Consider the following 21,759-nt stretch of genomic DNA (forward strand, 5'->3'; position numbering starts at 1 on the left):
TCTTAATTACCACAAAAATGTGTGAGTGAGGAGATGCGGTGTCATCTGTTGGACCAAGAAGTGCACCTGGGAGGGGGAAAAACCCCAAGTTTTGGCTAAAGAAGCCCTTTTTCAGGTCTGGAAGATGGGATAAGGGCTGGCTCACTCTGGAGTGGGTATGATTCCACCCTGCCAGTCCCTATTCTTGTGAACTTTTACAGCTCCTCTTTGAAGCCACAGCTACTTGGCATCGTTTGATACATTCTGTGAATTAGTGCCCACATTTCGGCAGTGATACAGGTGGGATATGGGTATGGGATACAGGTACAAGCCCTGCTGGAAGGAAGCGACATTATTTGCTGATGGTCATCGCAACCGGTGCTTGAATGGATTCAACTTTTCCACGGTCGTATCGGTTCGTGCTGGCACAGCTCGGCCGAGGGGAAGGCCTCATCCACGGGGATGTTTAAGCCCAGCGTGAGCAGCGGCCAGCTGGGGAGGACATCAGAGGATGGCCCTCAGGGGGACACCGTGTGTGAGGGGCACCCGGGCTGTGGGTGAGCCCCAGGGGCGTCGCCCCCGTTCGCCAGGCGGGTTCTGAGGGAGCGGTCACTGCCGCGGGGTGCCCGCACTAAAGATGGCCGCGCTTCCCTTTGGGCTCCACCGCAACGAAGCCCAAAAGGCTCCTCATTGCCAGCAACAAACATGGCTTCCCAGTCACCGCCCTGCCGCCCTCACTCAAGATGGCGGCGCCCGCGCCCTCAGGCGCGCTTTCGCCAGCAGCCAACATGGCGGGCGGAAGGCGCGTACGGCGGGGCCAAGATGGCGGCGGTCACCATGAGGCTGCCGGCGGTCCGAGCGCCTCTGGATTCCAGCGCGCCCCGGGGCGGCGAGAAGCACCTGGTGGCACCGGGGGACACGATCACCGCGGACACGGCATACATGAGGTGCGGGCAGCGGCGGAGGGGAGGCGGCGGGGCGGCGCGGCGCGGCTTCGAGCTGTCCTTAGGTAGCCGCCGTCTCTCCGCAGGGGCCACGGTACTTATGTGGAGGAGGACAAGCTGATCGCCTCGGTGGCCGGCGTGGTGGAGAGGGTGAACAAGCTGGTGTGTGTGAGGGCGCTGAAGGGCAGGTGAGCGCGGCGGGCGCGGGCCGGCGGCGGGCCCGGTGTGAGGTGAGAGGTGTGAGGTGTGACCGCCGCTCTCTGCCCCAGGTACAACGGCGAGATCGGCGACATCGTGGTCGGCAGGATCACCGAGGTAAAGCCCTATGTTTGTGCAGGAGGAGGAGGGTGGTCGTGGCTCAGTCCGACTCTAAGCGCTTCCCGGGATCCTAAAACACTAACACGCATCGGTGTCCCTGCGCAGGGTACTGGGAACGTGTGGATTTTTACCGGGATCAGGCTGGAAGAAGCCAGCAGAGCTATCCCCTCCTGCGGCTCAGTGCAATTTTTGATTGTGTACCCATAAGTTTGGGTGGTTTTTTCCTCTTTAGGTTCAGCAGAAGCGATGGAAAGTGGAAACAAATTCCAGGCTGGATTCAGTCCTGTTGCTGTCGTCTATAAATTTACCTGGCGGGGAGCTGGTGAGTGTAGCTGGTTGTGTTTTGCATGGCATCTTAAGGGCCCCCACAATGAGCTGCTGATGGATGTTTCCTCATTCTGGGATACATGTAACTTTTCTCGTGATTTTTCAGAGAAGGAAATCAGCAGAAGATGAGCTTGCAATGAGGGACTACCTGCAGGAAGGGGATCTCATCAGTGTATCCTTCTGCTGCTCCCACTGACAGAAGAGCCAAGGGCATGGGAAGAACAGGGAGAGCTTGGCTAGGGGTGAGAGCTCTGCTGGGGTGGCACTGGGCAGCCTTAGGGACTCTGTTTCCTTAAGTGGCACCGACAGGCAGAGGTCCAGTCTATATTTTCTGATGGGGCTGTATCGCTGCACACCCGGAGCCTGAAGTATGGGAAGGTGAGTTATTCCAAAGCCCTTGATCCTGGGAAAAATCTGCACCAGCTGACTTGTACAAGTCTTTTTGAAGAAAAGAGCTCCGAGTAGAGCAGGATGTTGTTATAATCCATTCCTGCAGGACAGGAAGACTCTCAGCTCTTCTACGGGACCACCAAGCAAAGTTTCCCCGAAGCAGAGGAGGTGTCCTTGAGTTGCCCTTTGATCCACTGCTCTCCCCATCCACAGTTTCAGCCTGCTATTCTGTTTCCCCCACTAGCCACTTGGGAATTAAATCCTGGGGAGAGATCTCCTCACTCCTCTTCTGCTGGCTGTTGCCCCTGTGACTTGTTCCTCTCCCCAGGGCTCTATTTTAGGCTTTACGCAGTTGGCATTTATCTCTGGTTTTGTGCATTGAAATAGGCCAAGGGACCGTTGGAGCGTAGGCTGCAGTTTGGGATTACCAGACCAAGGGTATTAGCACTTAAAAGATGAAAGGGAAGTGTGCTTATTGCACAAAGGGTGAAGGACAGTGATTGGATTACCAGAGAAAGTGTTCTGCTAAATTGGGCCTCTGACTCCTCATTTTTCTGCAGGGATGGTTGATGTGTAGTTACGATCAAGATATTATTAACATTTGTGCTAAGCACTTAGAGTATTCTTCATCTTCAAAGGGCTGCACAGGCATTAGCTAATCCTCCCAGTGCTGCCAGAGGCAGGCAGGTTTTATATTCACTGTTTCACAGGAAGAGAATTTAAAACAGTGTTGTTCCTAGGCCAGGAACGGAGTGAGTGTGTATCAGTGACTTGGTGTTATCTGTGGTGGTTCATGATGTCTCTCACACTGAGCCTCGTGGTCTGCTCTCCAGCTTGCCCAGGGTGTGCTGGTTCAGGTCTCTCCCTCCCTTGTGAAACGCCAGAAGACTCATTTCCATGACCTGCCCTGTGGTGCATCCGTGATCCTCGGCAACAATGGCTTCATCTGGATCTACCCAACCCCGGAGCAGAAGGATGACGAGGCCGGAGGCTACACGGCCAACTTGGAGGTGAGCATCCAGGGAGCGTGATAGTCAGAGGCACGTGAGGAACCCGAGAATTTCAGGATCTTGTGTTAGGTTCACAGCAAGGCTTTTTTACTTGCATTATTCCCTGTGCATTCATCCCTTTTCCTCTGTCCTTCCTCAGCCAGTCCCCTTGTCTGACCGGGAGGTGATCTCACGGCTCCGAAACTGCATCATGGCTCTGGTTACTCACAAGATCATGCTCTTTGACACCAGCATCCTGTATTGCTATGAAGCATCCCTTCCTCATCAGGTACAGGAACCAGCAGTGTTTATTCCACACTGAGGGGAGGGAACAGAAAGGCTGCATCAGTTGCTGCTGAAGTCAGAGTTTCCTTTCAACTTACCAAAGCATCCTGTAGTAAGTGACAGTATGAACTCTCCTCTTCTGCACAACATAAGTTGTTTGCACAATTTCAAGGAATAGTTTGAAAGGTTCTGCCTCTGGCAAAGACTAACTATTCCTAAAGAGAGATCAGTTCCTTTTTTGATAGATGTTGTGTATCCCTTGCTGGGATTATGGACCCTTTTATTCCTGTGAAAACAGTGTTAAATTTGGCATTGTATGAGGGCACAGTGCATTTTATGAAGCAATGAAAAAGTAAATGTCATGTATTGTACAGAGAGCAGGCTCATGACTGTATCCACATCCTGCATTCTGGAAGACTGCCTCCATTTGATCTCTTGCTGTACAGCTTTTCACTGTGATTCCTGCCAGCACAATCACGGGCAATTTTCTTCCCATAAGTAAACGAGATCTGAATTCTGCTTTCATTCCCAATTAGGTGTTCTTTTGAAGTATAACTGTGCCCTTCCCAAATACAGTGTGTGTCCTTCAGGGAAGATGAGGAGGGTTAGTAGCCTCTCCTTTGATTTCCTCTGGTCTCTGTCAGAATCCTCAACTGGCAAAATTAATTATGCCTTAGACCCTCTGCCATAGGTCTTCTTTCACCACAACCCTCTAAACTCCTTTGCTGATCACTGCCATGTGTCAGGGACCTTTGTCTCCCCACAGAGTGCAGAAGTAGTTGTTGGTTCCTGGTGCTCATATTGCTCTTCTTTCCACTGCAGATCAAGGACATTCTCAAACCAGAGGTGACAGAGGAGATCGTTCTGGAAGCTCGGCAGAGGTTGCTGGATTTGGAGGGATAGGATAGGGCACATGGCCAGAAGCAGTCATTTGAAATCCCAGCATGGCAGCTTTGATTCTCAGTATTATATGTTCTTTTTCAGTGTTCTAGTCCCCAACATTCATTCCACACTTCAGAAACCACCAAAATTCCTCACTCCTAGGATATCTCCTGTGTCCTTTTAGTACAAAGTAGTACTTAAGTACAATAGCCTTTTAGTGCAACAGCCTGAAAAATTGATATCTGACCTTTATAAAGATCAGATGCAACTGGGACGTGTCTCCTAATACCTGTTGCTCTGTCTAGTGCCCCAGAACTTTGTGCAGAATGACAGAGAGGAAAGGATTTGTTTTGTGATGTTTCTTTCCCCAGAAGACGATTTGAATTTTAATTTACTTGTGATACAGATCTGCAAGTCTGTTCCCTGACTGAGAGCCCATGTTTTTAAGAATGTAAATGCAGACACATGTGTTTAGAGAACAGGAGTATCCACAGCCTTGCTTTTTGTTTTTTTTTTTTTGGTTTTTTTTTTGGGTTTTTTTGGTTTTTTTTTTGTTTGGGTCTGGCTGTTCATGACTTGAATGTCTCAGGGGTATGAGATGGGATGTGGCTGTCTCTGTCCATATGAGCCAGGAGCTGAGGACAAGCAATGTCCTGGTTTGTGTGTATCCTGCTGGTCTTTTTTTTTTTTATGCCTGAGAGGTGAGCTCTGCTTCCGAGGAGGTACCAATATGGTTTTGTACTAAGTATTTTACATTTTAATAAATTTTTTGAAACAAATCAGTCCTTCAGCAGTGTGTGCATTGGCTTGTTTTTAGCCTAGCTTGAGAGCTGTGGTTGGCTCAAATTTCCTTGTGCTAGGACACTTGGGATGGTTGCACTATCTTATCTCTCTTTTAGTTGTTGCCCTTCATCCCAGCAGGACTTGACGTTCCTCTTCAGCCCTTGCAGGGTCCTCTGTAAGGATTGCCTGGTGCTCACAGTGGCTTTCCAAGCATTGCCTCCCTGCAGGATCCCCTGGAGAGGTGAGTCAAGCAGAGGTGACTGGAGGATGATGGGGAGCCCAGTATGGCACTGGTGAAGATCTTCAGGCTGGTGGTTAGAGGTGGACATGTCGAGCCAAGTGTTGGCAGGCAGTCAGTCACGTTCTCTGTGAAGGATGTGATGCTTTCCCTGGGGAATCCTCTCAGCTCCAGGTGCTCTGTTACAGCTGGTTTATTATATATGTACTCTATCTATTTGTATTGCAAATATATCCTTGCACTACAGCACTGTAATTCTTAAAAAGGATGATAAAACAACTGAACCAGTTGTCCCTGAATCCAATTGCGCGTTGCAAGAAATTCTTCGTTGCTGTCCCTGCGGCTCGGGCTGTTTCCTTGTGGTCCCGAGCAGGCACTAGATGGCACCTTTGGATCGCGTTTGTGGCACTTCCCTTGGCCAGCAGCTCCGCCTCGCTGCCCTGCCAAACAGCAGCAGGGCCTGGAGGGCTGCCACCAGCGCTGCTGCCCAAATCCTAAAGCACAATGGGGCTGAGGACAGGCAAGGACATGGCTAATCCCTTCTGCTGCCTCTGAGAATAGCACTGAACTTGTTGGGAGTATCACTGGAATCCTCCACACAAGACCTGGGAATTGTTATTTTTGAGTTTTAAGAGGATTTCTTGTAAGTGTTGCAACAATCACACCCTCAAGAAGACTGGGGAACTTAAAAGCAAGGCTTGATGGTGACACTTTCAGGTATCCATGAGGCTGCTGGTAGCCACATACACACCTCCATGGACACGACTGGTTCGAAAGGACTAAAAAAGCTTTAGCAGTCTGTATCTTCTACTTAGAAAAGTACTTTTTTTCCCCCTTACCCAATGCTGTAGTTTAGCAGCTGTTTATCTTATTACCACAGGGGGAGATTCAGGGATTTCTGATAAAAAATAACTCAAGATCTGGACTGTTTCAGCTCTCAGCTTTCTGATTCCTCCTGCTTACTGCAGGGTTCCTGATGTTATGGCATTATGATGTGTTAAATGGGGGAGGCATGTGACTTAACCAGTTCCATTACTCCTGAATACCTGCTACTTTTGATTTTAGACCCAAGAAGACCACCAGCTGCTGAGGTTTGGTTGTGAATCTTTTCTGATGGGAGGGAACCAAAGGTCTGTGCTTTCCCCAGTGACCATGAGGGGTAATTACTGATCTCTCCACATTCAGCCAGTGCTGTGCCAAGACCTAAATTCTGTAACATGGCTTCAGCAAGGTCATTGCTGGCAGTTCCCATCCAGCACAGCTCTGCAGCAGCAGGGAGAAACAAGCCAGCAACAGCAGTGTCCCCTTAAATTCTTGAAATAGTCTGTGAGATTTTGCTGGGCAACTTCTAAGCAGGAAGGGTGAAAGGGAAGAAACTATGGCTTCTCTGGTTTAAGGGAAAAAAAAAAAAGTAATTGAAAGTAGGGTGGTAAAAACCTAATAAGTGTTCATTTTTATATGGGGAACTAAAAGGCCCATGCAGGCATTAAAACAGCTCAGACCAACCTGATTTCTCTGTTCACCAGTGTCTGACACTATTTGTAAAGCAGCTGTAGCTCCTCCTGTGCTGCCTCCTCCAGGGTTAATACATGGTGCAGTTGTGCTCAGAAATGGAGTTGGTAACTAGTTCCCTTGCTGGTGAGTGTTGCCTGTAGGAATGAGAACACAACATCACTCATCTGCAAAAAGAATTTTCTTGTTTCTTGGGGCCAGTGTTCATGTACTAATAGGAAGAATTCCTTTTCTCCTAGGAATAACCACTGAGACTTTAAATTTGTGCTAATGGGTTATTAATCCAATTACTGCTGCTTATTGCATTACTTCTGTACCATCCGTGCAGTTTTGCTGTTCAGCTGAGAGTGGTACAAATAAAAAGCTTTGCACAGACCTGAGAAGAGACTGAAATCCCACTGAGATTAGAGACATCTTGAAATGGTTCTCTCAGGTTCCTGAGGACTGTTAATTAACATGCTAAGTTTTATTATTTGGTGAAGAGGTTGAGTTTTAAAGATAATGTTATGGAGAAAATGTTACTGCAGCTGCTGGGTGAGAACCCACACTTAATGGGAGGTAAACAGAAAAAGTACTGAAGTATCTCTTCGCAAAAAATAAATGGTAGGATGTACACAGGCTTGATTGAAAAAAACACTGTAGCTTTTTTGTATTCTGTATTCACACCACTTTCTGTCTCTGTCTTCTCTAACAATTTCTGAATCTACTGGACAGCTTCCAAGTTTAACATGAGAGTCATGTTCACAAAAACTGGCAGCAGGGTTGGGGCCAGAACATGCAACACCCTTCAGGAAGGGGAAGAAGGCAGGTATCTCCTGCTGTGACATTTGGGAGTGACCTGCTGACTCATCTGCCTGTGTATTGTCCCACATCAAGTACAGCAATGCTCTGGGAAACAGGAAATGCTTTTGGAGAAACTGCTGAGTGGAAGGCTGGGAACTGCTGGCAAAGAACCTGCCCCACTTTGCTGCTTATGATTGCACAGCATCAGAAGGAACAACTGCATGTCGGCCTGAATGATAAACTCACCTGGTCTGTTAAATAAAAAGTAAATGCATTCATCTGCACAGATCTCAGGCAAGCCAGGGAAGAGCATGTTTACAGCCTGTACTGTCAACAGCACAGCCCTGCAAGTGTTTAAGGCCAGGTTGGATGGGGCTTGGAGCAATCTGGTCTAGTGGCAGATGTCCTTGCCTGTGGCAGGGGGTGGAATATGATGGTCTTTAGGGTCCCTTCCAACCCAAACAGTTCTGTGATTCTATGAGGTCCTGCATATTTGCAATGGCTTTTGCTTAATTTGGTGAAGGTTTTTTAGACTATTGTGCTTGTCTTCTGGAGCTTACTCTGCTTCAGCCCTGCCACGGTAGGAGAGATTATCCAGGATGCTCCAGTCAGACCCAAAAAAGAGTAACTTTTACAGTGAAGAATGGTTGGTATTGGGTTTTGTGACAAATTTCTCTTGGGCTGCTTGGCCTGTGCTGACAGCCTCATTTCCTCACTTTCCTTCAATCTGTGGGAGCCGAGCGGCGGTTGTATCATCTTGGTGAGAAGCTGATCCCCATTACTGAGATAAACATGGAGAAATTCTGCAGAGTTCAACAGATGTGACCCTGGATTTGTCTCAGCACGAGAATCTCTCTCTCCTGTGTGGGTGTGTGTGCAGCACAACCAGTCTCAGTACCTGCAAACTGAGCAATTGATGGAGAAATCCAATAGAAATGGTTTGAGCTCAGTCTCCTGACTAAGAATTAGTGATGTAGGAGCAGCCAGGCACAGCAGAGGTGGAGGATCCCGCAGGGCTGTATGAAGTGCTACATTTTGGATGCTATTGTTAGAAGATGAAAAATACAGGTCTGCCACAGACCTTGAATATGGCATAGGAGACATGGAGCGTGTTTGGATTTGTCACAAGGGAAGAGTCCGTATAAACAAGCTGCTCTGTGTCCAGATGGTTGCCCTGAGCAGGAGGCTACAGCACAGAATTGCAAATGTGTGTTCTCCTGTTGTCGAGTGGGAGCAACCACAGACCTTTGACCAAAACATCCTGACCTCAAGCTGCTGCCTTGACCCTCTTATATTCCCAAGGTGAACTGGAGAATGTATGAAAAACTAAATATCTTCAGCACCATGGTCTGGTTTTTAGCTCAGGGAACTCTCAGTGCCTGCTGAAGAATTTGGGGCTTTAACTCCATCTTTGCACCAAATGGTGCAAAAAATTGGTCAATAAAATATTTTTTCAATTGTCACTAGACTCTATGGCTGTTTTTTGTTATCAAGTTCTTGTGTGCTGAGAGCATTCATAAGGAAGTGAAGTCCTTTGTGCAAGCAGGGTGACAGATTCCTGGCTGTGCACACAGCTCACACAGCAAGGATCTCTTCTTCCTTGTCCATCTCTGCAAGCATCCAGGGTCCAGAGCTGGCCAGAGGCTCTGAGGCCCTTGCAGAGTCAGATCTGAGGGAAAACAACTTGGCTGGCCCCTCTACAGAGGTAAGGGATTTCACATGAGTTTTTTTGGGCCTTTTCACAGGGTTTTTTTTCACGGAATCATAGATTAGTTGGGGTTGGAGGGAAAATCTGGAGATCATCCTCTCCAACTCCCCTGCCAGGGCAGGGTCACCTGGAGCAGGTGACACAGGAAGGTACCCAGGTGGGTTTGGCATATCTTTAGAATGGGAAACTCCACGCCCTTTCTTGGCACCTGTTCCAGAGCTCTGCCACCTTCAACCTAACGAAATTCTTCCTTATGTTGGGGGAAACATTCTGTGTTTTAGTTTATGGCCATTGCTCCTCATCCTGCCAGCGGGCACCACTGAAGAGAGTCTGGCCCCATCCTCGGACACACCGGGGAGACATTGACATGGATTGCTGAGATCCCCTCTCAGCCTTCCCTTCTCCAGACTAACCCGGCCCAGCTCCGCAGTGTCACCTCATCAGAGAGCTGCTCCAGCCTCCCAGGATCTGCAGAGATGCCCCAAATCCTGCGGGTGCGCCCCGCAGGAGCTCTCCGGCTGCTCCTTGCCCATCTTGTCACCCATGAGGTGCCCAGCACTGGGCACAGCGCTCCAGATGCGCAGCGCAAAGGGAGGATCCCCTCCCTGCCCTGCCGGCCCCGCTGCTCGGAGCCTTCTCCCGGTCCCGGCGCCGGGAGCGGGGCCGGGCTCGGGCCGCGCCGGGCGGGAGGCGGGGGCGGCGGAGGAGGAGGGGCCGGAAGGGGATGTGACCGCCCGCCCGCCGGCCCGGGGGTTCCGGGATCTCCCTGGCCGCCTCCGCCGGTCCCGCAGCCCCGGGGTACCCGCGGCGCCTCGCCCCGCTCCGCCCGCCCGGCCCCGCTGCCGCCGCCGCCCGGGGATGCGGCCGGCGCGGTGCCCCCCGCCCGCCCCGGCCCGGCCGCTGGGCACGAACCGGCCTCCCGGAGCTCCCCGGCCTCGCAGCCCCGCGCCCGGCTCCGCCTGAGGCAGCGGGCACGGGGCGCCGGCCCGGCCGCCCCAGCGCTGCTCCGACGCCGCCATGGCCCCGGCCGGGCCCCCGGCCCCGAGGTAGCGGCGGGGGAAGGAGCCGGAGCCCGGTGACCGAGGGGCGCCCGTCCCATCCCTGCAGCCCCGGCAGCCCGCCCGGAGCTGCTCCTGCTGCTGCTGCTGCTGCTGCTGCTGCTGCTTCGCCTGCAGGGCTGACATGGTTCCAGCGCACCTGACCCGGCCGGACTTCAGCGATACTTAACGCGGCTCTTTGGCCTTTGCTAACTCAATGCTATGCAAAAGAAAAGGAGGAAAAAAAAAAGAAACCTTGACACTAGTTGTGGTGGGAATGGCTGTTTCCTGTCCTGGGTGAGCCTATGTGTGGTTTCTTGCTTGTGAGATGAACTAATTAATTCGCCTTTACCCAGTGGAAGACACACTACATATGGCAACTTGAAACTTTGGTAATGCTTGGTCATTGCTAAGCGGTTGGAACTTTTACTAGTTTGTTTTGTTTGGTTTTTTTTTTTTAATTTTTTTTTTTTTTGCATAAAGTCACCTAAGGAGCCTTGTTGCTGTCTTCAGGAGCATTGGAGGAATTTGTCTTAATTCTTCACCTTAAGTGACTATCCCACTGTGAGTGCAGCCAGTGCACCCACCCAAAATACCTTCTCCTTCAAAACTCCTTCCCAGCCTGGAAGATCAGGGATCACGGACTTCTTTGAAAACTTCTCATCCTGGGAAAGGCTGCCTATAGTTACTTTATGGGGCAGCAGCCTGGAAAAGTTCTTGGGGACCAAAGGAGGCCAAGTCTGCCTGCCCTGCACTTCATCAAAGGAGCAGGGAAGAAGGAGTCATCGAGGCATGCGGGCCCACACTGCAACGTCTTCGTGGAACATGGTGAGAAGTTTCTGTTGGTATTTGGTTTCATTTTGGTTTGCTGAGCTAGATATAATATGGATATATTCAAGATTATTTTATGGAGCAGACACAGACATGTACTTTATGGAAGTCTTGTTTTCCTTCCCTTGCTGCTTAATGCAAATCTTCTGTGATTGTTTATTAAGAAAATACATGGGTCAGATTGCTTGAAACCTGGGGAGAGGTTATTGTACAGCTAAAGGTGAAATGCAAGGAAGTAATTTTTAACACTGTACAAATTTCTCATTTCTGCCTTGGTTATGGGCTGGTTTGAAGTCTGGGAAAGTGATCCATTTTTGAGTTGTCTGTGTCATTATACAGACCAGCCTCAGCCAGTGGTGGTGCTGTGGTCAGTGACAGGTGTTCTTTAATTATCTTTACCGAAGAGACTTTGCTACTTGGAAAGGAAAAAAAACCCTTATTTTGGAAAGTTTGTGAACTTACTGCTGTTGTGAAAAGAGTTTCTTGTGGCATTTGGAACACCTTTGCTAGTGGTTTCTCTTTTTTTCTGGTTAAACCTTCATCCTGTGATGGACTGAAGTGCTAGAGGCCTAAAGTTTGGGGTAGAGCAATCTTGTCACTTGCTGGCCCTCTGCAAAGTATGGGGGGAGTTCAGAATCTCAGAAAAGAAGCCAAATGAAAAATTCAGTAGCATTCAGAAGCAGATTTGGTGACTGCATCAAATTCTTCCTTAAACAACCAATACCAACCAAACAAAAAAAACCCATCCTCCCAAAACCAAAGAAACTATAAACTGAAGGCATCCTTACAGAAGTGAGGTGCAGAAATGCATTGTTTTTGCTTAAATTCTGGAGTAATCCTTGCTTTTGCACAACACTTTAAAAATTCTAATGTTCTTTGAGATGACGTGCTGCTGGCTGCTGTCTTTGGCTGGAGAATGTGATTTTGACAAAGCTTCTGCAACACTTTTGTCCCGTAGAGGAAGTTTACCTGTGAACAAAACAAAACTGCATCTATAATCTTTATAGAAATAAAAATTGAAATATTTGCTGTCTGAGAACACAATGCAGTTAGAGGAAAAGTTTTGATCTTACTTTTTAAGGGCTTTGCTTTCTAACTTTTTCTCATTCTGTTTCTAGAAGGGCTCAAGGAGTTCTCTGCAGTGTTCAACAAACACAGAGATCCCATGCTTGTACTACCCTGCTGAAATACTCTTTTGAGTTACTTCAGTGTTTTATTTTCTCATACAATGTTTGTGCACTGAAGAAACTTAAGGTAGTTAAGGGAAGGTTAGAGAATATCAGGGCTAACTTGGCTCTCTGATGTTAAACCTGCTGCTGGATTTTTCCTTGTTTCCTGCTTTTACTACTTTGGACAGAGTTTCAAGGTCAGATGAGATACAGCCAGAGCACTTGCTGCAAGCAATACAATGTTCTTAGTCCCTTTGGTGTTTTGCTGTGGCAGAAAAGCCAGAAACATTCTTTTTTGATCATCTAACAGCAACAGGCAGATGGTAACTTCTTGCCAGTGTGACCTGAGGTCAGCAGATCCCAGCACATTCACGAGGAAAAATGGCATCTCTAATGTCCATGTGCCATATGTCCACGAGAGACCTTGGTGTCTTGATTTAGAAGAGAATAAACTTGAAAGGGGACATCAGGGCTAGGACATCTGTTGAGAGAACTGCAAAAGATCAGCCTCGCTTATACACATGAGGAAAAGTTTCTTCCTTTGAGTGGATGAAAAGATTCTTCCAAGTCCTGTCAGTAGAAGGCAGTACCACTGTTGTTTATTCAGCTCTTTTCTGAGTTTGGGCTGCTGCTGTCCTGAAAAATTCCATATTAAAAATCTGGACAAATTAAGAGGGAACAAAGTACATTTTAGAAAGTTCTTCCTTTTCCTTTCAGTAATTTGCCTTTGAAATACATAGACTGACATACTTTATAATTAATGAATGGATCAGTATTTAATGCCTTCAGTCCTATTTAATTATTGTGCCATGGGCTGTAGTTAATAAAAATAAGATTGGTGTTTTTCAGGGCTTAAATATTTGCATGTTTCCTTTTCAGTACATCATTACACAGTTTCTTATAAATACCAAACACTGTATCTGGTTTCTCTGTTGCACTGTGAGAACTGGTTTGTCCCAGGAAAATTGTGCTTCTGGCTTTTCATAACTGAGAAGTGCTTAAGGAGAAATTCCATGGTGGGCCACTTAAACCCTTAGAGACAGGTGAATTCTTAAATGCACTTGTCTGAAGTTCTTGTATATTAAAGCCCATGATAAAACAAAGAAGTGGAGCTTTTGGTAGCAGGGCTCTCCTTTTAGGGTTGTGTTTTTATAAAGGCATTCATGATCCTGTTTTGGTGGTGCCATTACCTGCAAAGTTCTGCTGAGGCTCCTTCAGCAGGCACTTAGTAAAAGATCTGGATTGATTCAGTGGTACAGATTTTGGCTGAAAGTGTTAGTGAATATTATCAGTGTAAGGCAAAATAACTTTCAGGAAAGTAATTCTGTTTTTCGGTCGTCGCCCTCTCCGTAGCACCCACAGCAACACATCGAGAGGCTTCTGAAAAGTCAAGGAGGCAACTGGCCAGAAATCAGCTCTGCTGGTGCTCAAATGTTCTGTGAGAATAATGCAGAAAGGCTCTAAATTTTGTCATGAGCTGACAATTGAGGAGTTCCTTAGGGGGAAAAAAGTAATCTATGTGCAAGTTTTGGGCTTCTCTCTTTGTGCTGTTGCTTTCCCCACCGAGGGTGTTTTACAGGCTGGAGTTCATGCTCGTGTCGTTACCCTGGGCAGCAGAGTAGCCCTTGCTGGGATTCTACAAATTTCACCCTGATGCAGATTACTCCAGCTCACAGTTTGCTTGCAAGCTTGAACTTGAGAGGAATTATAAAGGCAAAGTTTGCTTCTTTCTCTCTGCTTTTCTTGGTGAGAATTGAGTCTATAGTGACTGCTTTTTGGGGATATCCAGCTGAGAAAAAAGTGTGGCCAGTAGACAGCTAAGGGGAAAGACTCTGTCAGTGCACCTTGAAATTTGCACACTAATGTATCTTGTGCCTTTCCAGAATGTTAATTTTGGCAAAACTCAAACTTTCTGTAAAGAAAGGTGTGTTCTCAGAGGGCTCAGCTGTGATCCCTGGTTGGCAGGAGCTGGCTGGAGCGATTGGCAAACACCACACCTCCTCTGGCTGTCTTGTGGAGGTGTTGCTGTGCTGAGTGATGAGCAGATCCCCTGAAGCATGTTGGTAGAACAGTATCTCCAAGCAAAAGCAGCACTTGAAGGCTTAAAAAATGAATTTTAATCATTACATACGTGATGCTGAGATGAGGAAGAGATTGATAAAGCAATCAAATAAAAATAGCCTTTTCGTAGTCTTACATAGTGATAAAATGTGGCCTTAGAGTTTCCCTTCCAGCAGGTGACTGACAGGGAAGCTTAAATGAGCTGTTTACCTCATTGTAAAGAGAGATAACCTGCAGAACTGGATCCATTTTTCTTTAACATTTAGTGCTGAATATAGCTGAAGTCAGCCAACTACAGTCACTGTCATATTAGATCTGAATTCTTTTCTTACAAGGGTGCTGAAAGTTTTACTGCTTTAATTTGGAAGCAATTGTGCAAAATGGATCTATAGCACCAGCTTGCCACAGCTGCCAGTTGGAGATGTGCCCTATACAGTTCACTGTGAGGAAAAACCCCAACAATTAAAAGTGCCATTTCCTACATTATCGATTAAAAATAAATTTTAACGGTCTGTATGTTTAATAATCTATCTTGTTTTATGCCGTTAAGTTTCATGTTTCAAGTACTTCAATTGTGAAAATGAGTAAATTACGTTATAATCAGTTCTAAGCATATCCCACAGTGTGAGCAGCAGGGCAAGGGGGGAGATTCTCCCCCCTCTGCCCCACTGTGCTCATCTCAGAGGAGGATCCAGGGAGAGCTCAGAGCTCCTTCCAGTGCCTAAAGGGGCTCCTGGAGAGCAGGACAGGGAATTTGGACAGGGGTGACAGGACACAAGGAATGGCTTCAAACTGAGGGTAGAATAGATACACAGAATAAATTCTTCCCCGTGAGGGTGGGCAGGCCCTGGCACAGTTTCCCAAAGAAGCTGTGGCTGCCTCTGGATCCCTGGAAGTGTCCAAGGCCAGGCTGGACAGGGCTTGGAGTAATTTGGGGTAGTGGAAGGTGTTCCTGCCCATGGCAGGGTTTTGGAGCAAGATTATCTTCAAGGTCTGATTTTTGTACTCATTATCCTTTATCCTACAGGGGAGCTCAATATGTCTTCCTTATATGCAATATACATTTATTAGATAATCAATTGCCCATACATGGAAATGATTTAAATGAGACTCCTTCCATACTAGAGCTGTTTCTTCAAACCCATGTACTTAAAACCCCTACATTTATCTCTTTCCATTGTACCTCAGGGAATTTTTATACTTTGTCTCTGCTTCACCAACTGCAAAACCAGAGACTTCAGAGAAACTGCTTTACTACTCCTGGCTCCACTTTAGACCATTTACCTGAAATTGGATCATTAGTAGTGGCCTAATTGGAAGCCATTTTTTAGTCTGCCTTCAGTATTTCAGGTTTTCATTCTGAACTGACAAAACTTTCTTTGTTGTTAGGCTGGAGATTTGGCAGCTCCCAAATTTCAATTTCCATCTCTATTAGGAGAGACTTATCTCCAGCTTTTGGGATCATTGCTTATGAATCCAACTTCACTGTGCCTCAGTATTAGCCTGGTTAATGCTGACATCTGCCGCATGCTGAATGCAGATTTGTTTACTGCCTCCGACTGTATCCCTTTTCATCATAAAAACCACTTTGCTGTATTTTTTGCTTGCTCCAGTTATCAAATACTACTAGATTATGCTAAGAAGCTCTTCCACAAAACTTGATCTATGGTTGGAATATGTATGGAAAGAGACCTAAGACTTTCTAAAGTGCTTTTCCACAGGCCGAGGTGGAGGATGGTGATGATGATGGGGAAAGGCTAATCCCTTTCCTGGGCAAAAGCAGTTCTGTTTTGTGCACTGACTAATCTTTGATAACTTGCCATGTTTAAGCAGTTGATCTCCTTCATGACAAATAGGTAGCAGTTGCTCATATGCCAGACTTTCATTAACAGATTATGTTCGTTCTGCATTCTTATTTACAAATTTTAATATGAAGGCTGTGGTAGGAAATCAGGACAGGGAGGCAAGAGAAGGCTACAGGGTATTAGCATAGAAATCTTTCCTTCTAGGCGATCATCTCTTTCAGCCCACTTCAACATTTACCATCAAACTCGCAGTATTTTACATTGGAAAGTTTAAGTCTTAAGCTTGAAAGTGAGGAGGTGACACAGTCCCATTGCTGAGAGTCCTGAATTTCGTCCTGAGTTTGTGTTAGGCTCTGTGACAAATCATGAGGGTGCAGAAAGGTGAAAATGGCCTTGGAAAGTCTTTTCCTGTTGACTTTAGGGTGGTGATGCTGTTGGGTTGTGCCTTGGAACAACAAGGATGTGTTTCCAGCTGTGCTTGTAGGAACTGTGATGAAGCAGACAAGAAGTAGTTGGGAGAGTGTTTTGATAGCCCTGGTGTGGATGGGGGTATAACCAGAGCCTTGGCAGGTGTCAGGTGAGGAACACTCTTAGCTGACCTCAGGCAGTGGGGATGCAGAGCTGCAGGAGTTAGTCCAGCTCTTAACACCTGGCTGATACCAGTGCTGTGCTCACTGAAGGTTCAGAGCACCCTGCTCTGAGTTTCAGGCTGTTTGGAGTGTTTCAGCATTGCCAGGACATTCCTGCAGCTCCACCAGTTTATTTGATCCACCCTGTAAAGTTTAAAACCTGGATGTCTGTGGTGCTGTGTGGGTGGACATTGGGTGTGTTGCAGGTGCCATCACTTTCAGCTGTATTAAACACTCTGATATGCATTTACAAAGACTGAAGGAAGTGTTTGAAACATTAGTGGCCTAGTGGAGTATTTTTGCAGATGGACTTTTCGTTCCTTATTCTTTGGCAGGGGGAAGGGGCTGCCTTCTCTCTGCAGTGTCTGTTAAGAGCCGTGTGAGCAGCACCAGTGGCTGCACCCAGCAGTGTTCTCTCAGTTCAGCCACGCTGTGCCATTCTTGTGAGAAGGAGTTATTCTGCTCATAAAAGGTCTCTTGTGAATCCCAAAAATCCTTTGCTGTAGGAACATTCAGAGCAGTTCCTGCAGAAGCAAGAGGGAGTCTTGCTTCTTTGCTTCACTGACTCTCTTATCAGTCAGCTCTTACTCTGCTCAATGTTGATTGAAGATCAATCTAAACACTCTGTAGATGTTATTAGTCTGCTTGCCAGAGTGTCCATTTAATTGGTTTAAGGAGGATTCTTGGGTAAAAAGGTAATGAACATTCAATTTTAGTGAGTAAAGCTGCCTAAGGCAATGTCTTTCCTTAATTCTTAACTAAATTAGTTCTTAGTTAGTTCTTAACTCTGGTCTTTCTTTAAACTTCTGTGTTTAATCCCAGTGTTGCACTTAGATATTAAGCATAAATGTTTGTGAGATGGCTGGAAGTTTCATCACGCTTGTGGCAAAATTTGATATAATTCTGCTAAAATGGTGTGTTGTGCTCTGGGAGATGTCCCTTTCTACACATTTCCTTATGTGTCCTGAATACCAGCTCGCTTTAGATTTTGCTTAAGTACTCTCTGAAATTAGATTTAGGGCTTTTTTTCATGTGTGTTTTCTTTTTCCCCAGCAATTTTTCCTGGCTGTTACCAGCTGGGTTGTGAAAAGCAGGAGCTTGCTTTTATGCAGAGTGATTGCTGCTAATTTACATGGATGCAAGCAAGCTCATCATTCTTTCATGAGTGAGGAGACTGCCTGATTTATGTTGTGTCATTTCTGAGCACTGTTTTTACCTAATGAATAGACTTTCACAACAGATTATTAATCATTAAGACTTCGGTTTCATTGTGTGTATTAAAGAATCAATATTGCTACATGTTGCCTGCCTTGAGAAGCTGCTTATCCATTAGTGCTGCTTTTCTAAGGCATTCTGGTGCATTTATCATTTTGGCTGACTTCAGTTCTTACCTTATTCCTGCCACGTTTTCCCAGGGCCTGAGCTGTGTCCAGTCTGCCTCCCTGTAGATTCCTCCTTTGAAGTGCTGTCTGAGCAGTAGCAAATGTTATTTGCTCCAGTCTCTCCTTAGAGCTCATGAAATAGTAAAAGCTGGACCTTCCTCTGCTGTGGTTTGCACACCACATTTGCATCAAAGAGGGAGTGATGGCCTCAAACTGGGAATAATGTGTGGTGAAGACTATGTTGAATTACATACCCTGCTGCCTGTTCAATGCCTGGGTTTTGGATGGCAAGGCTGGCTGGAGGACAGGATTCCCCAATTCCCTGACCTGCTCTTTGTTCCCTGTCCAGTGTCCATCTCTGCTGGAAGTACCGAGTGACCTGGGCTTGTTCCCTGTGCTTCCCGTCACGCTGGTGCTGCAGAGGAGGAAATTTCACTTGCTCTGCACATCCAGAATCCAAAACACACCCATGGGCTCTGTCAGTGAGCTGATCTCCTGCCACACCACACCTGGGGCAACTGGTGACTATTTCATGGCCTTTTCTTTGTGTGTGTGTGTTCCCAGTAAAATAAAGTTGTTTTTCCAGAGGCTGAATGTGTGAATGGTAGTGGGATAAGGACATGGAAACTTTAAATAGGAAATTCCTTGGGCTTTCAGGAAATGTTTGCTCTGTCATTTGTATTCAAGCTGCCTAAATTCAAAGGCTGCTTGTTAGGTTCAGCCTCATTTAACATACCTGGTGAGGGGCTGTTCCCAAGTTCTCAGTTCCTGACCTCAGAGGGTTATCACAGGGCTGTTTTGCAGTAAACACAACTGTTTTCACTTGGGTTTTTGTGAATGAAATTATTTTAATTAAAGTGTTTAAAATTATTTACTTAATTAGAATTTAAGGTTTATTGCAAAGGTGTAAAGCAAATTAAATTGTCATTTGGGACACTGGCCACCAGATGTCTTCTGTGACTCTTCACTAACTTCTCTGATTAACACAATCCTTGCAGTGAGAATCGTCTTGGAAATGAACAGAAGTTTAAAAGTTTAATGGTGAAAACCAGGGTCAGAAGTGACAACTGTGGATTTGAGAAATGGTGGCTGTCAGGTCTTTTTAGATTCTACTAGAACCTGTAATCTTTGTGTTGCTGATGGAAAAAAAGCTTAGTAGGTGATGTTTGCTTTCAGTGTTAATGGGAAAATCTTGCTCCCTCATCTTCTCAAGCTCCATTTCAGCCCATTCTTTGTTTAAAAAAGAAAATAAATAGTTTTCAGTTCTGCATTCCTTTTCACTTATTGATGTCTTCTGCAATTAGTCTAATTCCCCCACTTATTTTGTTATGCTGCATTGACTTTTAAAAAATATAAATACTTCCCTAATATTAATATTAGGTTCCTCACAGTATAGAAATTGATTTGGTAAATCCTCTTGTAACATTGAGTTCAACATTTGTGAACATGAGCTTTTTATGGCAAGGATACTCAAGGAATATCTGGAAACAAATTCAGCCTGTGACACTTATTTACACAGTTGGTGTTGTCTGAATGGCAGAATTGCTCTCACAGAGCTAATGGTGGAGTTAAATTGTTATGAAGTCATAACAATGCTTACAAAAGCAAAGCTGTAATCTAGTAATACTCTATTTTACTCAAATCTCTTTTGGGTGAGAGAATTTTATAATAACGCAGAAGATTTAGTGCATCTAGCAAAATAGTTTAGGTTATAAATATGTATGTGTGAATGGGGTTTCATTTTTATTATTTTTTATTGGCTCCAAGTTCTTTTCATTCCTGATATAAGTCTGGCAACACATAATGTTCATTTAAAAACTATATCCCATTTTAGCCTGAATAACTGGAACAGCTATTAGAGCTATTGTTGTCTGGCTACACCTCATGTTTGCAAATAACTTAGGAAAGCTCAAATGAAAAGTTTTGAATAAATGCCAAGCTGTTATTTCTTCTTTAATATATTTAGCTGAATGGATAAGAAGCTGCATTTAAAAGTCTCTGCAATCAAACCATTACTTCCTACAAGACTTATTGATGGATTGCACTAAATGTGTTTGCTATATACATTCTTTTTTTTTTTTTTTCTCAACGTGCAGCTATTTAATAGAAAATAGATGTCCTTTACAGGAAATGAACTGGAGGGAACACAAAGCTCTTCCCATCATTTGATACTGTTGATGTTCATATAGAAGCTGTAATTTCCCTGGGCTCTGCAGATTGTCTGTTATGTCTAAATAGTGCCTCCCACGCTGAGGGTGGATGTCAAGGTGCTATCATGTTTCAGGTATTAAGCAGTAATTATTGTTATGAGGTGATCGCATCAGACAGTGTAAGTATTGCTCAACCTTTCATATTCCATGTCATAGGGAAAAAGAAAGTGTTGGGGAAACTTCAGTCTAATTTAGCCCTCACTGTGGCAACTGCTGGTGGTTTTAACCTTGCTCTTGCTGAAAAGTGAGATAAAAAAGGCTTTTCATGACCACAGGTACACCACCAGGTGTGGTGTGGTCGTTGCGCTTGCAAAAGATAACTTGGAGACATAATCTGGGAGTTAATTCTGGATTTGCTGTAGCAGTGAGTCTGGAGAGGGCCGAATCCTGAAGGCTGTGGCTGGTTAGTAAGATGTACTGAGCTACCTCATAAGTAGGTAATACTTTGAGCCCAGCAAAAGGGAAAATTAGAATAATAAAGGCTGGATTTTTGGAGGCAAATGCTAGCTTGAAATGCTAATATAATCATCTTGGTGACTGCAGTTTTGCCTCTGCAAAGCAAAGGCAGTGCATGACATTTTCACTGAAGACCTGCTGCAATGTTGATAAGCCGACCTCTCCTGAGAGGAATTGTGAACTTCACTGAGCAGCAGCATAGCTTTGTAATTGTGGTTAAAAACACGGGATTTCAAAAGCATTAAATGAAAATAGAACAGCCCTGCATTTATTATCGGGTAAAGATTCAAAGAACCGTGAAATGTTAACTTGAAATATTTGCATTCCACTCATAGGAGGAATAAGTAGCACAAATCCAGTGAGGTGTTTTTGCTCTGATTTGTTAACTTGGGCTGCTTTTCCCCAAAAAAGTGAATATTGCATTGTGTTGGCCATGCCCACATCATGTAGTCCTGCCTGACTGGAGAGGCATTAAAACATTGAGGTGAAAGTCTCAGACACCAGCAGAGCCATTGCTGTGCAGCTCAGACATCTCTGTCATCAGCAGCGCTCCCAAATTAGGAAGTGGTGGGCTCCAGCAGGACAGGGAGTGGGATGATGTGGAGCCCCTGGAATGAGACACATTTCATGGCTGGGGACAGCCCTGAATCACGGGGTGCTGAGGGTGCCCTGAGTCACGGCGGCGGTGGCAGAACTTTGTCTGCCCAGAGATAAAGGTGGATGTTGTGGCTGAAATGGGGAGATCACCACTCAGCCACTTCTGAAATAACTACACCATGTGGTAGCCAAGGTGCTTGGTTGAGCTGAAATGTCTTGGCCATTCTACTTTTAAAATGCTCCATGGATGTCACAGTTTTTTAAATTCCAGATTTAGAAGGAAGGTGGCTCTTCTGTGGTTACGAGGCTTTCATCTGCTGAAGTTGTGTTTCAGAAAGTTGATGTGCTGCTTGTGAAATGCTCCCCTAAGGCAAACAAGCCCTTCAGGGAGGGGGACTGAGGGCTGGAGTGAATCAAACAGGCATTTTACATTTCAATTATTAA

General features: G+C 45.8%; 2 protein-coding genes and 1 long non-coding RNA gene across 4 annotated transcripts in view; 2 read left to right on the plus strand and 1 right to left on the minus strand.

Moving 5' to 3' along the window:
- Positions 1–735: 735 nt before the first annotated feature.
- On the plus strand, positions 736–4,609 carry EXOSC2 (exosome component 2). The gene is made up of 9 exons (XM_002198725.6): positions 736–926; positions 1,010–1,111; positions 1,193–1,238; positions 1,474–1,563; positions 1,675–1,740; positions 1,878–1,946; positions 2,792–2,968; positions 3,108–3,236; positions 4,055–4,609. The coding sequence occupies exons 1-9, from the start codon at positions 802–804 to the stop codon at positions 4,133–4,135; spliced, it is 885 nt and encodes a 294-aa protein (XP_002198761.4). The 5' UTR covers positions 736–801; the 3' UTR covers positions 4,136–4,609.
- Positions 4,610–4,741: 132 nt separating this feature from the next.
- On the minus strand, positions 4,742–9,713 carry LOC115497558 (uncharacterized). Of its 2 annotated transcripts, none has more exons than XR_012058488.1 (2): positions 9,575–9,713; positions 4,742–6,784 (listed from the first exon to the last, which is right to left on the minus strand). It is a non-coding gene; the product is annotated as an uncharacterized lncRNA (long non-coding RNA). The 2 variants fall into 2 exon arrangements; XR_005982036.2 differs by having other exon boundaries at positions 9,552–9,690.
- A 355-nt stretch (positions 9,714–10,068) lies between these two features.
- Positions 10,069–21,759, plus strand: part of ABL1 (ABL proto-oncogene 1, non-receptor tyrosine kinase) — a 77,014-nt gene continuing 65,323 nt past the window's right edge. The window contains exon 1 of the mRNA XM_002198738.7: positions 10,069–11,003. Coding sequence (XP_002198774.5) covers positions 10,868–11,003 — 136 coding nt within the window. The 5' untranslated portion in view covers positions 10,069–10,867. The remainder of the gene's footprint in view (positions 11,004–21,759) is intronic.

The sequence above is a fragment of the Taeniopygia guttata genome, chromosome 17 (genome assembly GCF_048771995.1).
Source record: "Taeniopygia guttata chromosome 17, bTaeGut7.mat, whole genome shotgun sequence".
NCBI lineage: Eukaryota > Metazoa > Chordata > Aves > Passeriformes > Estrildidae > Taeniopygia > Taeniopygia guttata.